The sequence below is a fragment of the Notechis scutatus genome, chromosome 1 (genome assembly GCF_049901735.1).
Source record: "Notechis scutatus isolate UNSWTSFEM ecotype Mainland chromosome 1, rNotScu1.2, whole genome shotgun sequence".
Taxonomy (NCBI): domain Eukaryota; kingdom Metazoa; phylum Chordata; class Lepidosauria; order Squamata; family Elapidae; genus Notechis; species Notechis scutatus.
The window spans coordinates 164,328,421-164,348,094 of record NC_142009.1 but is presented as its reverse complement, the minus strand read 5'-3'; the positions used below and the strand labels follow the sequence as shown (position 1 = coordinate 164,348,094).

The 19,674-nt window shown below is 42.3% G+C and overlaps 1 protein-coding gene across 1 annotated transcript in view; it reads right to left on the bottom strand.

Annotated features, from left to right (window-relative positions):
• ABCA12 (ATP binding cassette subfamily A member 12) overlaps window positions 1-19,278 on the bottom strand; it is a 144,821-nt gene extending 125,543 nt beyond the window's left edge. The window contains exons 1-4 of the mRNA XM_087949413.1: window positions 18,836-19,278; window positions 9,783-9,876; window positions 7,067-7,211; window positions 6,033-6,121 (exon numbers count right to left, since the gene is read on the bottom strand). Coding sequence (XP_087805539.1) covers window positions 6,033-6,121; window positions 7,067-7,211; window positions 9,783-9,876; window positions 18,836-18,904 — 397 coding nt within the window. The 5' untranslated portion in view covers window positions 18,905-19,278. The remainder of the gene's footprint in view (window positions 1-6,032; window positions 6,122-7,066; window positions 7,212-9,782; window positions 9,877-18,835) is intronic.
• Window positions 19,279-19,674: the final 396 nt, after the last annotated feature.

Here is a 19,674-nt window from a genome sequence, read left to right as displayed (position 1 = left end):
CTAAGCCAGACCTGAGGGAGGCGTACTAGAGAGTGAGTATTAAAGAGGGGGGCAAGTGGAAAATGTCTACATTGTCTAAATGTCACAGTTGCCCAAATTGCCAAATTGTCTAAATGTGAATTCCATAAGACCCGCCTTGACTACCTAGCATGTCAAGTATCAAGCATTGAGGAGATAGGGGGAGAGATGAACCCAGGAAAGGTAAAAGCCATCCTGGAATGGCAACCCCCTTGAACCCGCAAACAACTACAAAGCTTTCTGGGAAGTTCACAAACTTCTACTGGCAGTTCATCCCCTCCTTTGCCAAGACAACCTTGCCAATCACTGAACTACTAAAGACAGGGAAAGCAGGGGCCAGGCCAACCACTAGAGTGGGCTATGAAATGCTGTTCTGACCAAGGCTTCCACACCATAATTACGCACACACATCTTTTAAAAACAAGACTTATTTTAATGCAACATTGGGAATTGTTTGCATTCCCAGCTGGAATTAATTTCAAACAGTCCCCCAAGATAAGCACACACGGTTCAGTTCTGTGAAGTGCTACCAAAAACACATATTAAATGAACTGGAAAAGAAACCAAACGAAGTACAAAAAAAAAAAAAAACCAACCAAAGCACGAAGAGCTTCCAGAATGACTCTGAACCGATCGAACTACTTTGCTTCCTGTAAAGGTATCGTCATCTTGGCCTGACCTTTATACCTAATGGGAGGGGCAATCACCTCCCAGCCTTACTCCCGAGTCGCCCCTTTTGTTTCAGCTGCTCTCAACTTCTAGCAGCTTTCTGCACACCCACACTGGGAACAAGCTCCCCTGGGTCCTCTGCCTCACTGCTACCAGACTCAGAAGGATCTGAAGGCAGCACTCCACTCCCAGATGGTCCTGGCCCCATCTCTGCATCAGATGCAGGACCCTCATCCAAGTCCTCTCCAGACTCCCTGACTGGTCACCGTCCTTCCCCACTGTCTGATTCCGCTGCTGTCTGCACCAGCTGTCAGCGAACCACAACACTATCCCTCACTGCAGGGTCCTTCCCCTGGGTCTGATGGTCCTGATGTGGCCGTGATGGGAATTGGGTGTGGAATGCATCCACCAAAGCAGGGGCATGTACAGAAGTCACATCTTCCCATGTGAAATCCTCCGGTCCATAACCCTTCCACTCAATGAGGTACTGGAACTGCCTTTTCAGCCAACCGAGAGTCCCAAATGCTGATGACCTCATACTTAGGCAGTTCATCTCCATCACATGGTGCTGGCTGGGGACAGTCAGGTTGGTGGAGCGGACAGGCTGGCTGTTTAGGAACCAGGAGGTATCTAGGGAGAATGGAATGGACACATAGTAGTAAGTGAAGCAAGGTCAGGCAGTAGGCGACCAGGTTGATAACTGCCTCCACAGGGAATGGGCCAAAGTACTGATGGTTGACCTTCTTGTCTCTCCGATGTCGGTAAGGGCTGGATCAGTCCTGAGGGAGCCCCCGTCACCGACTTGGCCTGCCAGCATAGCATACAGAACATAACATTGGATTGGATGTCGTGTCGTAGTCGCCACCAGAAAGTCTGAGACACGAGATATAAAGTTTTGAAGAGGCCGAAGTGCCCCGCCGCAGGATTAACATGGCTCTGCAACAAGATAAGTACCGGAGCGGCCCAACTGGTACATAGAACCTGTTGCAGTACCACAAGAGTTCCTTGGTGAACAACCATGGAGAGTTGGGCCCCACCTCTTGCTTCCATTGATCCACCCAAGCATCGTGCCGCTGTGCCTCCTGTATCTGAGCCTGTAGGTCCACTGGTTCCTGAACTGCAGAGAAAGACTCTATGGGCAGAACCATCCAGAGTCGGAGTTGATCCTCAGTACCTGAGTATTTGGGTTTCCACAAGAGTGCATCTGCCCTTTGGTTGCAATCACTCGGCATATAAGTGACATGGAAATTAAACTGGGCAAAGAAGAGGGACCACTGGATCTGGTGTTGATTCAGTTTCCAGGTGGTCTTCAACAACTCCAAATTTTTGTGATCTGTCCAGACTTCAACTTGATGTCGCACCCCCTCCAAATGATGCCTCCAGACCACAAACACCACCTTAATGGCCAGTAGCTCCTTTTCCCAGATGGTATAATTGCGCTCGGAAGAATTGAGCTTCCGCAAATAATACACGCAAGGGAAGAGGGTACCGCCGGATGCATGAGCCTGGAGTAACACCACTCCGAGTGCCACATTGGACGCATTTGCTTCCACCACGAACGGACGGTGTGGATCAGCATGTTTCAAGATAGGGTCTTTCATAAAGGCCTGTTCCAAGGCCTGGAACGCTTGTTGCTCAGGAGCACTTCACCGGAACCGGACCTTTTTCTGGAGGAGCCAAGTGAGGGGCGCGGTCAGGGAAGTGAAGCCAGGGATGAAGGTCTGATAATAGTTGGCAAACCCGAGAATCACTGGACATCCTTCACTCACTGGGGAGGTTGTCAACCACGCAGCAACTCAACCTTGCTCGGCTCCATTGAAATACCATCGGGAGAGATGCAATGCCCCAGGAACTCAATGGTGGACTGGAAGAACTGGCACTTCTCCAGTTTTATTAGAAGCGGTTCTCCCAGAGCCATTGCAGAACCAGGTGCAGGTGGTTTGAATAGATCAAAATGTCATCAAGGTAAACCAGAACAAATTGATCTAAGAGGTCCTGAAAAATGTCATTCATAAAATGTTGGAAGACAGCAGGAGCATTGGTCAACCCAAACGGCATGACCGTGTGTTCAAAATGCCTGTACCTGGTACCGAACGCCGTCTTCCACTCATCTCCGGGCCAGATCCACACCAAATTATATGCTCTGCACAGGTCCAACTTGGTGAACACTGTAGCCTCTTGGAGGCTCTCCATCAGTTCAGGAATCAAGGGCAGAGGATACCGATTGCACACCATGATGGCGTTTAATTTGTGGTAATTGCAACAAAGCCTCAAGTCACCAGTCTTCTTTTTAACAAACAGAACTGGGGCAGACAGTGGTGACAATAAGGGCCGGATAAAACCCCAAGTGAGATTCTTGTCCAAAAAGTCCCGCAATGCAGCCAACTCCTGGTCCAATATTGAATACAAACGGCCCACGAGGAGGGGCGTGGCTGGCAACAAATCAATGGGACAGTTATAGGGGTGGTGTGGGGGCAATTGGTCCACCTCCTGCTCATTGAACACATCCACAGTCCACTAGTTCAGAAGGCATGGACACCCCAGGTGGACTCAGCAACTGTCCTGCGCAGACTTGGCAGGTGTGGTCGCATTGCAGGCTCAGGAACATAATCAGGTTCTGGGACCAGTAGATCTGGGGATCATGCATCCTGAGCCATGCCAAGCCCAAGACCATGGGGAAATGCAGACCGGAAATAATGTAGAACTGAATGTCCTCCTCATGCGAGCTGATAGTCAGGCGCAAGGGTTGCGTGGCGGCCTTGATAGGCCCAGACAAAAGAACCCAGCCATTGATGGTCTCCATGAGCATGGGAGGATCTATTGGGCACTGAGGGGCTGTATTCTGGGCTGCAAACACTGCATCCATGAAGCTTGTGGTGGCGCCAGAATCAACCAGGTTGTGCGCCGGAATCTCCTGTGGGCTACCAGCCAGAAAAACTTGTGCTGCCAGGATCAAATGCTGAGGGGGTCCGGAATCCATGTCCTCTGGGCGTGACTCGAGGCTGGTGCATGCCTGACCCAGGGTCTCCCCTAGCTCAGGCTCCAGGTGTTTCGTGACAGGGTTTTCTTTGGCTAGGGAGCAGGCACAGGGGCTGACGTCCCTCAGTGCTTCTTGGGGCATGAAGCAGCCATGTGCCCAGGTTCCCCACAATACAAACACAACACCCCTGCACACCATCTGTTGTACTCCATCACCGACAGGTGGGGCCTGGCGGCACCTAGGTCCATGGGCTCCTCCCATGGAGCCGGGGTCTCATGCACAGCAGGTACCACAGGAGTCTCCTGGGAGGCATGGTGACTGTTCCATCTCTGCAAGCGGGCATCGATCCTGAGGCACAGATGAACAAGCGCATTGAGGGTTGTTGGACAATCCACCCGAACCAGCTCATCTTGCAACTTCTCCAACAACCCATCCTGGAACGCATCCATGAGGGCAGCCTCGCTCCAGGCCGAATCCTGGCTAAGCTGCTGGAACTCACTGACATTCCTGCAGGGGTTGCTGGCCCTGCTGCAGTTCCTTCAGATGACAGGCAGCAGTCTGTGTTTTTATGGGGTCCTCATACATCAGGTGGAGGTGATCACAAAACCCCCTAAAGTCATCCAACAAAGGACAACCCTGGACCAACAAAGGCGTGGCCCAGTGAACTGCAGAGCCAGAGAGCAGGCTAATTATAAACCCCACTTTATCCCAGTCAGTGGGGAAGTCCTCTGCTGTTAAGCTAATAAATAGCTAACACTGTTCCCAAAACACTGGAAATATAGCCTGGTTGCTATCAAACTTATCAGGCACAGCCACCGGGCATTTCCTTCAAGGAGGAGGTGGAGCAGCATGAACTTGAAGCTGGCCTAATTGGTTTGCCTGCAAAGCCAGCTGCTGCTGAAGCTAAGCGTTCTCTGCATGAAGCTGTTCCATGTCTCATTAAAGGTTTGTTTCGTTTGGGCAGGAAGCAAACTGTTCTGACCAAGGCTTCCAAACTGTAATTATGCACACACATCTTTTAAAAACAATACTTATTTTATTGCAACATTGGGAATTGCTTTCATTCCCAGCCAGAATTAATCTCAAACAGTCCCCTGAGATAAGCACACACCTTTCAGTTCTGTGAAGTGCTGCCAAAAACAGAAGTATCAAATGAACTGGAAAAGAAACCAACCAATGTACAAAAAAACCCAACTGAAGAGCTTCCAGAATGACTCTGAACCGATCAAACTACTTTGCTTCCTGCAAAGGTATCATCATCTTGGCCTGACCTTTATACCTTATGGGAGGGGCAATTACCTCCCAGACTTACTCCCGAGGCGCCCCTTTGTTTCAGCTGCTCTCGCCTTCTAGCAGCTCTGCGTACACATGCACTGGGAACAGGCTCCCCTGAGTCCTCTGCCTTGCTGCTGCCAGACTCCAAAGGCTCCAAAGGCAGCACCCTATTCCCAGATGGTCCTGGCCCCATTTCTGCATCGGACGCAGGACCCTCGTCCGAATCCTCTCCAGACTCCCTGACTGGTCCCTGTTCTTCCCCACTGTCCGATTCTGCTGCCGTCTGCACCGGCTGCTGGCAAACCACAACAAATGCTAGGGGGCATTCAATAAGCTCAAGTGGCTATTTGGGAAGGAGCTGATCCTAAAACTCCCTAACTCAGAGAAGCCGTTTATCATCCAGGCTAATGCCAGTGATGTAGCTATGAGTGCAGATCTCCTCCAGAGAAATAAAGAGGAAAACCTGCAACCATGTGCATACACCTCCAGAAAGCTCACTGACCTCGAAAGGAGATGGGCAATGTGGGAAAAAGAGGCTTTTGCCATCTGTTGGTGGATGGAATGCATTGCTAGACACAAAAAAGAGTTTTCTTGTGAGAACCAAGGTCATTTCCACAGGTGACGGATAAAATCGAAGAGGAGTGCCTGGAGAACCTCCCACTTAATCTAATTGGCCAACATGACCTGTGACAATTGGGGAGAAAGTTATTTCCTATTTTAATTATACTGAAACCATGGGAAAGATTTAGAATTGGTTTTACATTTGACCGTGCCAATATGATATATCCAATAAAGAAGTCATTTGAGAAGATTCCAGTCTCAGGGTTCTGATTTGCTTGGATTCGTTAGTCAGAAACTTGACATTTGGTTTGCCACCCACCTCACCACATCACTCTGTCTCCTTGGATTTCTTGTTGCTAAATTATCATTTATTAAATGAAGTTTTTACACATGATCCAATCTATTATTGTGCTGATATAACTATTAAAACCAACTGCTCTTGTTTTATTACAGAGGCTTACAAAATTTTACCTACACAGAACTCTTTGTCCATTATTATTTATTAATGATAGTAAATTAAATAACTTACCCAATGGACGATGCCTATTTTGGAGGACGTCAGCACTTTGGGATGATGGGCTTCTCTCCTCCGCCTGGCTAGCAGAACTTCTCTGTCTTCTGTTAAGAAAAGAAGCAAGAAGATGCTTCTTCTACTTAGTATTTCATTTCCTACTGCTTTTATATATAAATTAAGCATATTAATAACAAGCTCAGTTTGTCAGAAATGAATGTTTATTGAAATACAAACTATATTGATCAGATGATAGATAGATAGATAGATAGATAGATAGATAATGTGCCGTCAAATTAGTGTTGACTCTTAGTGACCACATCGACATTTATTTAGGCTCTTTCCGTTGTCTGCAAGAATTATTTTAGCAATCTCAATAGAATTAAGAATATGCAAATGTGCATATTCTACAATATTTTCTAATATTTCATATAATGATAAGCTTCAGGTAAAAAATAGCATTCAACATAGTATATTGCTATAAGGAAAATGAATGTGTCAAGGGTGAGATGCCTGTTGGTAAAAATGATATCCAGCTCTATTATCAAATGAGAAGTAAACAGAGGAAGCAAATCTGGGATACAGAGAGATCTCATTTTGGAAGTCCTGAATTCATTTTCCTGAGGTAGACCAAGAGAGACACATCCAACATTATTCCATATTTCACTACTTGGGGAAAGTGGTCCATACTAACATATTTCAAATCTCAACAAAGTTTTAAAGAGATCAAATCCTGAGTGGGATTCCCTTTTGGTTTTGATCCTTCCTGGTTTCAAGCTGCTCTGTGCTTTCAAGAGAATGTAGACCTCAAAAATCTTGGTCCAGATTTCTTTGATAGAGGCCAATTCTGAAAGAGCTCATGTACCTGATTGCTCCTCCAGGAAGTGAATTTCTCCTCTTAGAAAAGAGCATGTGAATCTGAGGTTAAACATCCAAGAGGTGATGATTCTCTCTGTGGGGATTAGGCCAGTGGTCTCCATGTTTCATCATTTTAATTAGCATGATCATATACAATATAGCGCACACACAGGAAGCCAAGCAACTTTTTTTACCTGCTTTTGAGTGAAATATTCAATTTGGGCAACAGATCTTCAGGAGTATATGGTGCACTTTTGCATGTGGAATCAGAACTGCAAAGCACAGTTTGGAGAAATGGCAAGAAACCTGTGCTGGGAAGATTCCGAGGGGCCAGGTAACCTGAAAAGAATGAAATAAAATGATACAGCTATGGGAATTAGTGAAAAAATATTTATCTGGTTTTTAAAAAAAATATGGAAAGGTTTCTGGCAAAAAAAATAAAATAGAACCATACACAAAAAGAAACGGTACAAATGAAGAACACTTTTTTAAAACAAGCAAAGACTTGTTCAGTGTAGAAATTTACAAGAAAAGTGGCCTGCTGGTGCAAAGGTACTTCTCATCTTGGATTCTTGCTACAAATAATTCTAGTGCAAATATGGACTATAGGTGCACATAAATAATTGACAATGCTATTACTTTACAATAATTAAATTAAAATTAATCCAACTTCATTCAAATCCAAAGGTTGCCTCCAGTATTTACAATGGATCTACTGAAATGTAAGGACCAGTAACTCAGTTGTTAATAAAGTGGTTGTTAAGTGAAACTGCCACTGTGCTTATGATCTGAATTTATGGAATATAAATATGAGGATTGATTGAAAAATTACATTTTCTTCGCTGTTGTAACTGTGAACAGTCAGTACACAAGGCAGTGGCTAAATGAGTACTGCCTGCAACTGTTTGGGCTAAACTAGATATGGTTAATGAAGCCTTGTTTACTTCAGTGAATCTACTCTAAAACCAGACTCCTCTTACCACTATTATTAAGCATTTTTTGATCTGAAACAGACATATGTCAAGGATTTGGTGCTCGCCCTGGTCTCGCCTTCCTCCACTGGAGACAATGGATCTCCCCAGCCCCACCTGGGCTACCAGAGGCACCCACAGACATGAGCAACATCGAGCTGGCTATGCCCCCCGGCTGTGACACACACACACACACCCGGTTGCTCCCCCCAGCTAGGGCTCCCCCAAGGTCAACCAGAACCTTGATGCAGCCCTCCATGAACTTGAGTTTGACACTCCTGGTCTAGTATATCAAAGAGTAGGATTGGGGGGACATGATAACTGTCTTCCCAGTACTTGAGGGGCTGTCACAGAGATAAAGAGAAAATTGACATATTCTCCAAAGCACAGAAAATAGGACAAGAGGTAATGGGTTGAAGCTTGTTAAAAAGAAAACCAACCTAGAAATAAGGAAAAAAAATTCTGATGGTAAGAGCAACTAATCAATGGGATAATTTGCTTACAAAGTTGTGAATGCCTGATCACTGTGTAATGACCTGGGCATGGCATGAAAGCAACACAGACAGAGATCAGGTCTAACTCCCCTTTATTGCTCCAACTTTTCCCCCAAACTTCCCCACGTTTACTACAACTCCTGGAGCAAAGCTCTCACGTGCATCTTCAGCAGCCTGTGGCCGTGAGTAGTCCAGTAAGCCAGGTTACCCAAACAGTAACCAGGGCCAGCAATCCAGTAAGCCAGGTTAGCCAAACTGTAACCAGGGCCAGGAGTTCAGCAAAGCAGGCAAACCGGACAAGCCCCACAAGACAGAGCTGTGGCCACCTGGTTTGAGCAGGTGGCCACAGTAATCACCAAGTGTTGGCAAGTACAGACAAGGCTCCACTGGTTCAATGCTTGTTCCTGACAAATGCCCCTCCCATTGGCACTTCCTTACATCTTCGTCCCAAGCAGGTGCGCCTTAGTCCCCAGGTGTGCCTTGTGAAGGGGCATTCTCCTTCCTCAGAGCCAGCTCAGTCTACGTTGATCTCGCCTTCTGTCTTCTCTCCGTGCTCTAGGATCAGGAGGGGATGGTCCTTGCTTGTCATCTGAGCTCTGTCTCCTGCTCCTCCCTGTCTGCAAGTCTTTCTAATCCTGACAAGCTCTGGCCAGACTGACTCTGCCCTTCCCCAGTTTCCTCCAAAGCCAACGGAGCTGCCCTTTTGATCTCTCTTGGCTCTTGTTCCAGCTCATCTTCCCCTGCAGATTCAGACTCCGAAGGGGGCCTGACACACTGGAGGTTTTCAAAAACTGGTTAACCATTTGATTGGGATGAACAAGGGGTGGAACCCCAGCACTATTATTCTATGTTCCTGTTCTGACCGGTAAGATTCCTGAGAACCATGGAGAAAGTGGGGCATCTTCCCACTCACTCAAACCAGGTGGCCACAACTTCTTTCCATGTTCTTGGTAGAATGTTCTACTCTGTCACCTTGAAATCAGATAAAAGATTGGTCAGAGAGGAAATTCTCTGAAGGATCTGGCAGGTATGTATCATATGTTTGTAAAGGACTACCATGCTAATATCTGCCATAATGGAATTCCATATTACATCTCATCTAGATAGAAGATATAATTCTTTATTGGCCAAGTGTGATTGGACAAACAAGGAATTTGTCTTGGTGCAAATGCTCTCAGTATACATAAAAGAAAAGAGTCAAGAGTCAAGAATCATAAGGTACAACACTTAATGATAGTCATAGGGTACAATAAGCAATCAAATGCCATCATTACTTTCAAAATTTAAAGATGGATAGTAATTAAGAAAAATGTGCCTCATCTGAGGACTCCCTTTCCATGGGCTCATACTTTGGCATTTACAAAACTAGAGCAAATATTTGTTAAAATATGCGAAGAATAAAAAGAATAGATTCATCCTTATAATGCCTATCAACAATTACTTACAGTTTGATTGGGCTTCTGGAGGAAATTGTATTCGAATGACAGCCATAAGAATGAATGAAAATACAGGCAAAGAAATTAATGTGAAAGACCAAAGCTGTGAAGAAAGAACAAATTATATTCAAGTTTGATATATTTGGAACATTTTAACAATAATAATCATACAAAAAGAACACCTGAAAGGCAGGAAAAATTAACAAATAAAGTCAATTTTCATTTTAGCATAAAGAACAAACTTTGTTATGGAAAGTCCCAACTTTTGCTAATTAGGAAATATTGGTATTGAAAACTGCCAGAGAAGGCAGATTCATATCATAAGTTATTCTGGGGCAATGATCTTACGGCATGGTTAGAGAAGCAAGGATGGACAGTTGCTTCCTTGTTTGCTTCCTTGGAAAAGGTTTATTTTTATGTCTTATATATGCTTTAAGAACTTTGAAGGCTTTTGTTTTATTTGACAATTAAAAGTATCTGGAAATCAGCGACATTATTAGGTGATTTGTTGCAGGATTTCAAAGATATGGCCTTAGGTAGCTCTTTAGGGCTAGAAGACTATGTGAAAAGACATCAATTATTTTTTAAAAAATGTAAATACTCTGTAGTCTTGCTAAGCAACCTGGATATGCTTTCAATTTAATTTACTGTATATCACTGCATTACAATTCTATATATATAATTTATTTATTTATTTAACCCTTGGTTAAAGAACTTTTGCATGCAGTGAGCCGGTTGCCTCTGAGATTGGTCTAGGTGAGATGGACGACATACAAGTCAAATAAATACAAATAAATAAATATGTCTCTGGCTATACTGATTGGGATTTCTTGAGTTCTTAAAAAGATTGCAGCATAGGGCCTCATACTGCCTTTTGAGGCTTGACAGAATTTGCTTATCATAGGGCCATCCATAAAGACGATTTGGATCAGTTTAGCATGAACTAGCCCAAGTAGTTATGGACACAACCAGGTCTCCCCATATAATAACACTGCTACTATAAGAGCTGCATTGGCTAATTATTAACATTTGGACACAATTCATGGTGTTGGTGTCACACCTGCCCCAACCAGGATCCCAGGAAAGAAAGACCCTCGACTCCATTTTTGTGAAAGATATACTTTTATTAAATATTAAGTGGGTAGAGGAAAGCCAAAACTGAAGTTTAAGCATGAAGATTCCCTAGTTAATTTTCCCTTTACCCATTCCTTCCCCTTTTAATATGTCTATTGTCCAGTTACATTCAAAGGATTTGTTTTGGTGGCTAGGTAGTGAGACGAGGCCAGCAGCAGCATGGGTAGTTGCTTAGCCACTTTAGGACTTGTCAATTTCAACGCAGAATTCCCCATAGCCCACCAACCCCCATTTTTGGGATATGCATCTGTGCTGGGCTTAAGGAAAGAACGATCAGCAGGAAACTGGTGGGGGCATTTTCCTGCTGATTGTCCTTTCCTTGGGAGCCCTGCACAGACGCATATCCCAAAAATGCTCTGTCTGAAGCCTTCAGCCTTGCAATCCTGTGCAAGGAAGGTGGAGGTTTGCTCTGAAGCTGCTGCAGAGCATTGAAGCCATCTTTAATGAACAAGTAACTCTATCTGGGGAAGAAAGGGGAAAGGGGGGAAAGAGAATGGAGAATTTAAGACTTAAAAAAACAACCAAAAAAGGGAAAAATAATTTGAAAAGTGGATATAAGGTTGGAAAGCTACAGAAAAGGGGAATACAGAAGAGGGAAATGGAGGTAGTGAGACAGGGGGGTAAAAAGGGGAGAGAAAAGAAGAAAGGGAAGAAAGAAAGGAAGAGAAGTTACAAAGGCTTAGAGCAAGATGTAAAGAAACAGGACCTATTCAGAAATAATGGGTGAAAAATTAACTGAAAAAGGGATTCTGTGAAGGTACATAAGATGGTATTGTTATATTTGTAATAGAAATAACAACATATGATTAAAAAGAGGGATAAAATAGTCAGTGTAATGTAGTGAAACTTTTGTGAACAAAATAAATGAAATAAAATAAATGAGAGAATTAAATTAGGAAGGAATGGGAACATTTTAATTACTCAATGTTTTATAAAATATAAGTGAAGTGGGGGGGAATTAATTATGGAAAGTTTATAAGTGTCCCCATAGAAGTATGATATTTATCTGAAAAGTAATATGTAAAATGTTAAGATTTAAATGAATATTAATATTAATGAGAGAATTGAATTGGAATGGAATGTTGTTTTAATTATATTTTACATTTATAATTTTTTCTTTTTTTTAAATACAGTGTGTAGTTTTAGAAAGTACCAAGCAGAATCCGAACGAAGTTATGTATTATATTAAGTGTTATAATTTTAGGGGAAAGATATAAAGGCATCATACTCCAGTCAGTGATTACAGAAAAATCTTTGTCTAATGAGAAAAGATAGTAGACAGTTGAAACAGGACAGACAAAGAATATAAGTACAATGATTTGAATTGAGATGAAATAAATAAAACAAAATTAAGAAAATTAAAAGAGGGGAGAAGCTATATTGAAAATGTAGAATAGTAATAAGATATGGAATGGAATATAAAAATGAGCATGAACTTGAATTTGTGTCTGTACGAAGAGATGTAACCCGGGATTATGCTGCTTTCAAAAAAGATGTTTTATGTTTTTATGTTTTATGTTTTGTTTGTTTATGTTTGTTTTCAAAAATCAATAAAATTTTCAAAAAAAAGAAAAAAAAGAAAAGAGGAATGAGAAAAAGGGAATGAAATGAGAAAACAATATTATTCATTTTTAACATTATAACATAATCTTTATTGCTATCATATTTTTATAAAATCCAATTTAAAATGAAGTATGTGTTTAATTGAACCTGTAATATTACATTGGTGATAGCAATCAAGAGATTTACCTGCCAATTAAATTTGCTGGTCAAGCATTTACAGTTATATGGACAATCACAAGGATTCTATTTCTAATCTTTTTGTAGTTCTGTAGTTCTGTTTCTTTAACATACTTTGTCTTAAGAAAGGTTTAAAGAAGAATATATGGGTCACTGTCTTGTAATTTTCAAAAATAAAATAAAAGGAAGATTGTTCATTTCTGGACATTTCCAAGGTTGTAATTATTTAATTATAATTATAATATGCTTCAATTTTTTTATTTCCATTTTCTTTCTTTTGGTGAAATAAAGGCTGTTTAATTCAAAAAAAAAAAAAAAAAAGAAGAAGGATCATTTGAGATGCAGTCATTGGTATATAGGGAGAAGAGAAGTGGAGATAGCACACAGCCATGGGGGGGGGGCTGTGCTGATTGTACAGGTATCCGATGTGATTCTGCCTAGCTTCACCTGCTGCTTCCTGTCTGTTAGGTCAGCCAGGAGGGCAATGAGGCCCTGCGAGGCCAATAGCAGCAGGTGCAGCAGACCCAGCAGCCAGGCAGAGGCGGGCGGGCGGGGGGGGAGCCAATTCCAATGCTCCTCACAGCTTTGTGCCTCATTGTAGCCGCAGTCTGAGCAAGACCCGTGTTCTAGGACTAGCAGAGCACAAACTGTGGTCATTGCCTGCTCCAGAGTCACAAGGTGAGTTGCAGAAGAGAGAGGCCCTTGTCTGTAAGGTTGCCTTGCACCTGGGCAGGCCTGCGACTGTTAAGAGTGCACCGGACACACCTCCAGGTGTTCTTACATACTAAAAGACACAAAACTATAGAAGAGGGCAAAAAAGGCACAAGAATGTCTTCTTTCTGCTGAAGAGTAAGACCGTTTGTCAGGATCACAAATGTCAGCTTGGCACCTTGCTGGCATCCTGCCATCAAAGGGGAAGGGAGGGGGAGGCATTTGGTGCAATTCACACCTGTGTATCTAATGGTGGGAAATGGGGAGGGGGAAACTGACATGTGAAGAAGACCAGAGCTGTTTGTACTGGTTATGCCAAGTATCTTCAAGGCCGCTTGCTCTGGATGTGAAATTCCAGCGCCCTAAACAACCCAGAGTTTCCCACAACATCCCAGTGATCCCAGATTGGCTGGAAACAGACTGGACATTGCGGGGGGATATTGGGTTTGGCTCTTTGTATCAGTGAGCAGGAACTTCACATTCCACCTCATCTTCCTACAACCAACATCTTTAGTAAAAATTCTTTTCACTTCCATTGGAGTTGAGAGTCTGCTTTCCTAAATGATTGTTTTGGGGCAGGTCTGACATTAAGTGGAATCTGCAATTTTGGCTAACCCAGGGAGGATATTACTTCTACTGTGGGGATTGTGCAGACAATGTTGACTCAAGGGAGAGATCAGGAAGAAATTGAAACCTGGGGAAAGGCAACCATGAGGCCCCCTTCCAGGAGTCTGATCAGTCTGAGTGGCTGGGGGAGGGTGGCCTGCCAAGACCCTGATGGTCCCTAGGGTTAGGAAGAAAAAAGGACTGGAAAGAGAAATCCCAGAGGGTGACATTCATTCACGGGGACAGGGGCAACCACCTGGAAGGCTGGAGGAGCTGAAGGAAGAAGGTTATGAGTGTAGAGAAAGCAATCAAGCGGACTGGATGACGGACCAGGATATAAAGTTCATGCCTTCGAGAACCTCAAAGCGCACAAAACCCTGGTTTGAATGGAGCAATCTGATATGCATCTGTTCCCACCACAGCCGGCAATGGAACATCCACCTCTGCTGCGACAGTCGGCACCTCGGCCAGCCCAACAATGGTAGCTGCCACCACCCCAGTGCCAGAAGTGGTTGCCTAGCAGGGAGCCCCTGCAGGACCATCTCCAAGAGGAAGGAGAGCCTGTAAGACACACACACACACACACACACACACACACACACACACACACACACAGATATGAAGTTTAATGGAGACATCCAGAAACTGGGATTCTTCCTGACCCAGGTCTGGACCTACATGGTGGAGTACAGCCTAGAAATACCCCTAGAAGGAGCCAAGATGAAATGTATTACCATGGCCCTGGAGGAGCCAGTTGCCCAGTGGATGGTAACCCTCTACAATGACAATGCCCCAGAGCTGAGAAATCTCAACTGCTTCATGACTTCCTCCACAAGTGACTTGAAGATCCCTTCAAAGTCCACAAAGCCAGGGACCACATCCTGCAAGGGAGGAGGGATGTGGCCGAATACACCCAAGAATTTCACAGCCTGGCATATTGATTAACTGACTGGCCACAAGACATCAGGTGCTTCAAGGATGGGCTGAGTGATAAAATCTATAACACCTGCATCTCCAGGGGCTCTCCATGGATGATATGTCTTGGAGGAGGAATGAAGGTTGACCTGGCCCAGAACAAACACCAACCAGGACATGGGTGGTAAAAATCCCTCCCTGAGAAGCAGGATGCCCCAAAACCACTGACAAGTACCCAAGGCCCACAGCAGCACTCAACTGCTTGCTTCAAGTGTGGAAGGGAGGGCCACTGCCAGCCGAGTGCAGAGCCAGCCACCCAGTAAAAAAAACTGATCCCTGGGCCCATAAAGAAACCCACCAAGTCACTCCCACAGATCCAGGAAACATCCTTGAGGGAGTACAAGTTGTAGAGTTCTCTCCTCCCCAGGGGTGGCGATGGAAGTCTACTCAATTCAGCTGAGGGCCCTGTGGAAACCAATACCAACTCTGACTACACCTCCCCCCACCTTCCCCCGGTAAGTGGCCTCATCACCCTGGTGACCATCCCCTTAGAACTAGTGGTCCAATCCTCAGGAAGCAAAGCAAATTTGCCGGCCCTTCTGGACTCAGGTCACACCAGATGCCTGGACAACCCTGCCTAGTTGAGAAGCTAAGGATCAGACTCAAGCAGCTTAAGGTGCCAGTGGCCTTCTGTCAGTTGGATGGCTTGTAGCAGGGGGGGATCCCAGCAATATTCATCACTGAACCAGTGAAGTTGCGGATGGGGGCACATACCAAGACTCTGAGCTTTGGTAGCCTTATGTGAATTGGGAGAAGGGGCTGTTAAAAATATGATGGATCAACCCAGGGAAAAATCAGAGGAAAGACCAGGGTGCCCAGCATCCCAGACAAGGGATGGGGGCTATGTCCCAAGAACAGAAGAAGGCAAATCCTTGAATCCCTGAAGAGTATCAAGACCTGCAGGATGTATTCAGAGAAAAGGGGTTGGATGCACTCCCACCCCACCAGCTCACTAGCTGTTCCATAGAAATCCTGCAAAATGCTTTCCTGGAATCATTACTGAAATCTGGTAATAGTAATACCAAGATTGAGCACCCTGTCACTCCCCATTAATGCCTGTTGCAGAACATTAATCATCCTGGTGAATTTTAAGACACACCGGATAAAAAGCAAAACAGGTAGATCTGTAATAGCTAAAAAAAAGTCTTTATAAATAGAGGAATGATATTTAAGATAAAAGCTAATACTTTATGGCTAAATTGGATACTACTTTCCCAAGCTCTATTTTCACAAAATGGGGGGTGAGGTGAGTGGAGAGAAATAGCGTCTTTGAAATAATGGCAAGAATGGGCATTTACAAACTTCTAAATACCCGTTCTAAAAAATGTTAACATTATTTTCACGCATATAGTAATAATTCTTCAATAGTTTTGTCATATTTTTGAGATGCAAAGAGAAATCTTGCCTATACCAAACTCAAGTGTAAAATGTTGATCTCCTCAGCATAAAATGAAGTATAATTTGTCAACTGAATGCATCTGCTGTGGTCCCGTCTCACCATGAATGAATTATATGTTTAACATATTAGAATAGTATCAGTAAAACCTTGGGCTTCACTTCCATAAATGTGATACCCTGGAGAAATAAACTTGTAGAAAAATTATACTAAAAGTATATTAATAAATGCATGATTAGATGAACAATACTTAACAGAGCAAATGGACTTTAAAAATCTTCAAAATTTTCTACTTTGGTGGCAAGCCAAGAAAGCAGCTATGTTAATAAAAGTTTGTCACCATTTCTTCACTCAGCCGCCCTGTTGCTCCTGTTTGGCCTTCACTGCGACTATTGCTTATTTTATTTAGTTAATTAGTTAGTTATATATTATTATTATTATTATTGTTGTTGTTGTTGTTGCTGCTGTTGTTGTTATTAAAATCTCAAGTTGGTGAACACACAATTTTTTTCCTCCTCCTATTTTTCCCACAACAATAATCCTGTGCAGGAGGTTGGGCTGAGACAGAGTGACTGGCCCAAAGTCACCCAGCCGGCTTTCATGCTAAAGGCAGGGCTAAAATTCAGAGTCTCCTGATTTTTAAGACAACACCTTCATCCCTATACCAAACTGTTCCTCTCCTTTCCCTCTCTGTTAGTACTGTCATGGTCAGAAGCTGCTATGTTGAGTGGAGCTGCTTTATTTTATGATGCATTGTTCATATGCCATTTCTCAATTTGGCTTATTGCACTTTAGCACTTAACAAAACAGAAAATGCATTGCTAAAGACAAGGGGGTAAATGCCCCCTTATCTTTAGAGAAAGTAACTTACAAAGGGGAGCAAGACCATTAGTAGAGCATCAGAATAATCCATTCTGAATGACTTACGATTTTAATAGAAACAACGGAAATTTGGGAAAGATCACTGGCAGAATTCATCCTTTTAGCTAGCTTTATGTGGTTGAAAGCTAAGTCAAATTGTTACAAATACTGCCATCTCCTATCAGCAATTATCATGTGATTGTTTAAAATGGGGGGAGGGGAGAAACCCTTCAAAACTCCATATATGGAAAATACAAAGAATCAGCCTTGATGAGATATAGAACAAAAAATATACTAGTTAAAAATAATTAATGAAAGGCTCTTAGATGAAGAATTGGCATCACAAAAGAGAGAGAATCCAGCACAGAGAAGGTTAAAAAATAAATGACTCAATCCATCAGCATTTCTGCTATGGTATATAAAATGTAATATATACAATTAAAGGCTGCTATCTTTAATAAGTTACTTGTGGCATAACTGCTTCCTTGTGCAGATTCTAATTTAATCTAAACCAGCCTTCCCCAATTTAGTGCTGGGACTAAAACTTTTAGAATTTCCAGCCAGCATAGCATTTTTTTTACTAGTCATATTGATGTAGTTTCTTTGTTTTCTTTTTCCTTGTTTTATTGTTCTATTATTTTTACTTTGTTTAAACTTCCTTTCTATTTCTTTTTTCTTTTTTAATGGTTGTGAGTTGCCTACAATAGTCCATGGCAAAATAGGCGGCAAATAAATGTAATAATAATATAATCCACATCTACCTATCCCAGATCCTTGAAAGGACTAGGTAGAAAAATGTCAAATCCAGTGTGAATATCTGGCGGACTGTGCAATGAACCACAATAGATGAGCATCATCTAATTAATGAAATAGCAAAGTACTTCCTGCTGTAAGTTGCCAACTCTTGAGATGCGTAAAGATATAAGCAGCTCAGTAAAAATACTATAATGCAATAATACAAGGACATGTTTATTTCCTACTCCATTAAAACAAAAATGGAAAAAAATTCTTTTCCCTTTCGGGATGATGATGGAAAAAGAATGTATGAAATTGTAAACAGGACAGACAAAAGTACAATTATAATGACTAGAAAGATATAGAAATTTAGAAAAAGATATGTAATTGAATTAGAAAGGAATGAGATAATCATAAATAAGGTTGAGGTAAGGGAAAGGAAAAATTATTGAGAAATTGATAAAATAGTGACAAGATATGAAATTGAATACAAAGATGAATATGTAACTGAGATGATATCTGTATGGAGATGTGATAACCTGGAATCATCCTGCTCTCAAAAAAGATATTTTATTTGTATTATGTTTTGTGAAAACCCAAATAAAACTTTTACCAAAAAAAAAAAAAATATGGAAAAAATTAGCAATGAAGAAAAGATTCTAACCCAAACATTGCTTGCCAAGTAAGAATTCATAGATACATGTATGTATAAAATATACAGTTATGACACTTATTCATTGATCAGACATGGAAGAGCACAACATTTCCAATCAAATTTTACTAAAGAAAATATTGTTCACACTCATCATTTTGAAAAAGTGTATTACTACCTTTTCTTAAATAATATTTTCTCCCAGATTCCCTGGGACTTAAAATTATCTTGCTTTTTCATTTCTATACTTACCGGTTGCCTTTTGACGCTCAGCCAGTTCTTCCATAGCAACACCCACAGGTGTTGGAAGAGGGAAGCCATCCTCAGAAGAGCTTCGGGAAAAGAAGAAGTTTCTTGTCTTCTCTATGACCCAGCCTTAGGTTGCCAAAAATGTATGCTGTGATGAAGATTTGTATTGCTTTGCCTATGCTTTTTTTCTATACAACCCAGACGGCCAGTTCATCCCTTTGTCTCTGCTCTGTGCATCTCATTGACTTTCCTGTTGCACATGCAACAGGTTGACTCATCCAATGAGAATCAAAGAGTGCTTAATTATGATACTAAACTACTCTCTCAGCTTTCTTCAGTCCTGGTGTGATAAGGCTGGTGTCATTCCAAGAAGATGCTTCTGCTGAAATTAAAGAAGTGCACCTTTTCTCCCATAAGGAACTCCCTACCACCTACACATATAGCCTACAGAAGAACTGACAAAAGAAGCAAGCAACCAAGTGGGTTGCAAAGCCAGTAAGACCTGTTTTATTTCTTTTTCCTGATTTAATGCACACAAATTGACTGGGAGTAATAGAAAGTAGGTACATTACAGACATTTGTTATGCTCCATTTAAATAAAATTAATGTTAATGTTTGTCTAAAGCAAAAGGCAGGACATTATTTTCCATGAGAGCATTAAAAAAATTATAGACCATATATGAGTTCATGGTAAATGGTTTAGATTGATGCATAATGTGTAAATTAACATTATGCCACACATTGGGTCTTTTCTCATTGTAAGCTTAATTATATTCCACCCTTGAGCAGACAACTTACAACTATCACTTTGTTGGTTATATCTTATGACTTATGATTATATC